Source organism: Penaeus japonicus, unplaced genomic scaffold (assembly GCF_977035675.1).
Source record: "Penaeus japonicus unplaced genomic scaffold, GWHDUDI00000001_assembly GWHDUDI00000022, whole genome shotgun sequence".
NCBI lineage: Eukaryota > Metazoa > Arthropoda > Malacostraca > Decapoda > Penaeidae > Penaeus > Penaeus japonicus.
In genome coordinates, this window is record NW_028234424.1 from 32,632,871 (window position 1) to 32,635,358 (window position 2,488).

At 46.5% G+C, this 2,488-nt stretch overlaps 1 protein-coding gene across 1 annotated transcript in view; it reads left to right on the top strand.

Annotated features, from left to right (window-relative positions):
- The first annotated feature begins 247 nt into the window (after window positions 1-247).
- The window catches only part of LOC122247667 (dynein intermediate chain 2, ciliary), a 13,471-nt gene continuing 11,230 nt past the window's right edge, over window positions 248-2,488 (top strand). Inside the window, exons 1-4 of the mRNA XM_086549974.1 lie at window positions 248-432; window positions 902-1,043; window positions 1,320-1,548; window positions 1,903-2,048. Coding sequence (XP_086406100.1) covers window positions 263-432; window positions 902-1,043; window positions 1,320-1,548; window positions 1,903-2,048 — 687 coding nt within the window. The 5' untranslated portion in view covers window positions 248-262. The remainder of the gene's footprint in view (window positions 433-901; window positions 1,044-1,319; window positions 1,549-1,902; window positions 2,049-2,488) is intronic.

Here is a 2,488-nt window from a genome sequence, read left to right on the forward strand (position 1 = left end):
TGTCTAAAAATCGCAAAAAAACGCCAAAAAGTCCCATAAAACCGCAAACAAGAAAAAAATCCTTACAAAATCCCCCCAAAATCGCGAAGACGAAAAAAAAAAAAATCCACACTCCACCCCGAATAACCACCAAACAACAATAAAAAAAAAGAAAAAAAAAGGCATAAAGAACCCCCCCCCACCCTCAAATAAAAAAAAAAAAAAAAGAACATCACCTCACTACCTCAGGGGCGGACCTTCAGCCGCAGTCAAAAGGTTCCGCATGCTGAGCCGTCTGACGCAGATCGTGGGCGTTCCCGAAGGAGAACCCCTACCCAAACCCGTCCGCTCTCTGCCCACGCCGGCCCTCAAGCGACAGCCCTCGAAGACGAGCAACAGCATCTGGCCGACCGCGAACAGCAACAAGATGAAGCGACTGAAGCTCCTGTGCAAGTGAGTTCCGGAAGAGGGTTGCGAGGTGTGGGCTGTGGGCGGGGAGCGAGCTCGTCTGGGAGTGTTTGAATGTTGATTGATGAGGATGATTGTAATGATGGTTTTGGGAGTAATGGTCGTTGATGATAACTGTGGTGATGATGATGATGGTAATGATAGTGATAATGATAATGATGATAATATTATAGGTAATAAGGATAATAACAATAATGGTAATAATGATAGAGATAAGAATTATAACAATGATGATGATATCATTAATGATATTAATAATAATGATGATAAAATAATAAAGATAGTATTAGTAAAAACAATGATAATGGTAATGATAGTAATAATGATAATGGTAATGACAATACAAAAAATAATGATAATAATATTAGAATTAATAACAATAATAACGACACAGATGATAGACCTAAAAGCAATAACAATTCAAACCGCCCGATCACCCCATCTCGCCGGCCAGAATGAACGCCGTCTTGGGTCAAGGGTCAGGTCCCACTTCTAAGAAGAAGGCGAAGCCAGAGAAGAAGAAAGTGCACTGGAGGAAGTACGGGAAGAAGGAGCCAGCGCAGGCCAAGAATGCGAAGCCCATGTTCGAGATAAAGGTCAGGTCAGGTCAGGTGAAGGGAGGAGAGGGAGGAGGAAGGAGATTCTTTTCTTCCTAATATGGAATATTTTTCTCTTTTTTTCTTTCTTTCTCTCTCTCTCTATCTCTTTGTATATAGTAAGCACACACACACACACACACACACACATATATATATATGTATATGTGTGTGCGTGTATGTGTGTGTATTTATGTACATACATACTTTATACATGTATGTATATTGCATAACCGAACAACCAAAGCCAAACACAAAAAATCCCTCCTCGCGCAGAAACGGCCGATCCGAGACCGCATCGTCGAGATCCGCCTGACCGCCAACAGCGAACTCCGCAAGAACGCGGTCCGCTTCGACGTCACGAAACAGGCCTACCTCCCCGAAGAGCAAGACCTGACCATGGACCTCCTGACCCTCGACCCCAGGGACCTCTACAGGAACGAGCCTCCCGAGCAAGAGGAACCCGAAGAGGAGCTCGATCCTTACACAAAGGCGGCGCTCTTGGGTCAGGCAATGTTTCGAATGTTTCGTTTCAGTGTTTCAGTGCTCAGACTGCTATGACTTGCTATTTTTTCAGCCTCTATCGATTTATATATAAATTTGCTTATAAATTATCTATATAAAAACATAGATAAAACTGATGAAACATTGAACTAATCACAAAACACATCTACAATAACGAACGACGCAAAAAACACAACAACAAAACGAACAGACGAACCAAGTGAACGCAAACCAACCACGAACAGAAACGAACCAACAAAGAACCAACCCCATGAACCCCACAAAACAAAACAAAACAGACAAGACCACCGTCCCTTACATCATCTCACCCCCCCTCCCCTCCCCCCTCCAACAGCCATGGCAGCCGAGAAACAGGCGGAGGAGGAGGAAGACCCGTACTGCGGCGTCATCTCGAAGGAGGAGCTGGCCAGAATAGACGCCCAGGCCAACCCTTTCAACTTCAGCGAACGCGTGTCGCAGACGGCGCATTTCGCTCTCAAGGTGAGGGGAAGGAAGGGAAGGAGGGGAACTGAGGGGGGGGGGGTGAAGGGTGAGCGGAAGGAAGGGAAGGAGGGGAACTGAGGGTGTGAAGGGTGAGTGGAAGGAGGGGAACTGAGGGGGGGTGAAGGGTGAGTGGAAGGAGGTGAATGAGTGGGGAGGGGGGGTGAGGGCGTGAAAGGGAAAGACGGTGAGTGGAAGGAGGGAAGAGTAGGAGCGTGAGGGGCGAATGACGGCGAATGGAAGGAAGGAAAGAAAGAGAAGGAAGAAGAGACTGAGAGAGCGTAATGGAGAATGAAGGTGAATGGAAAGAAATGAAGAGAGGGAAGAGTGAAGGAAATAAAAGAAGGAAAAAGGGGGGTGGGTGGAGAGGAATGTCTACCAAGAATAACCACAACTCACCTCCTCCTCCTCCTCCTCCTCCTCCTCCTCCTCCTCCTCCT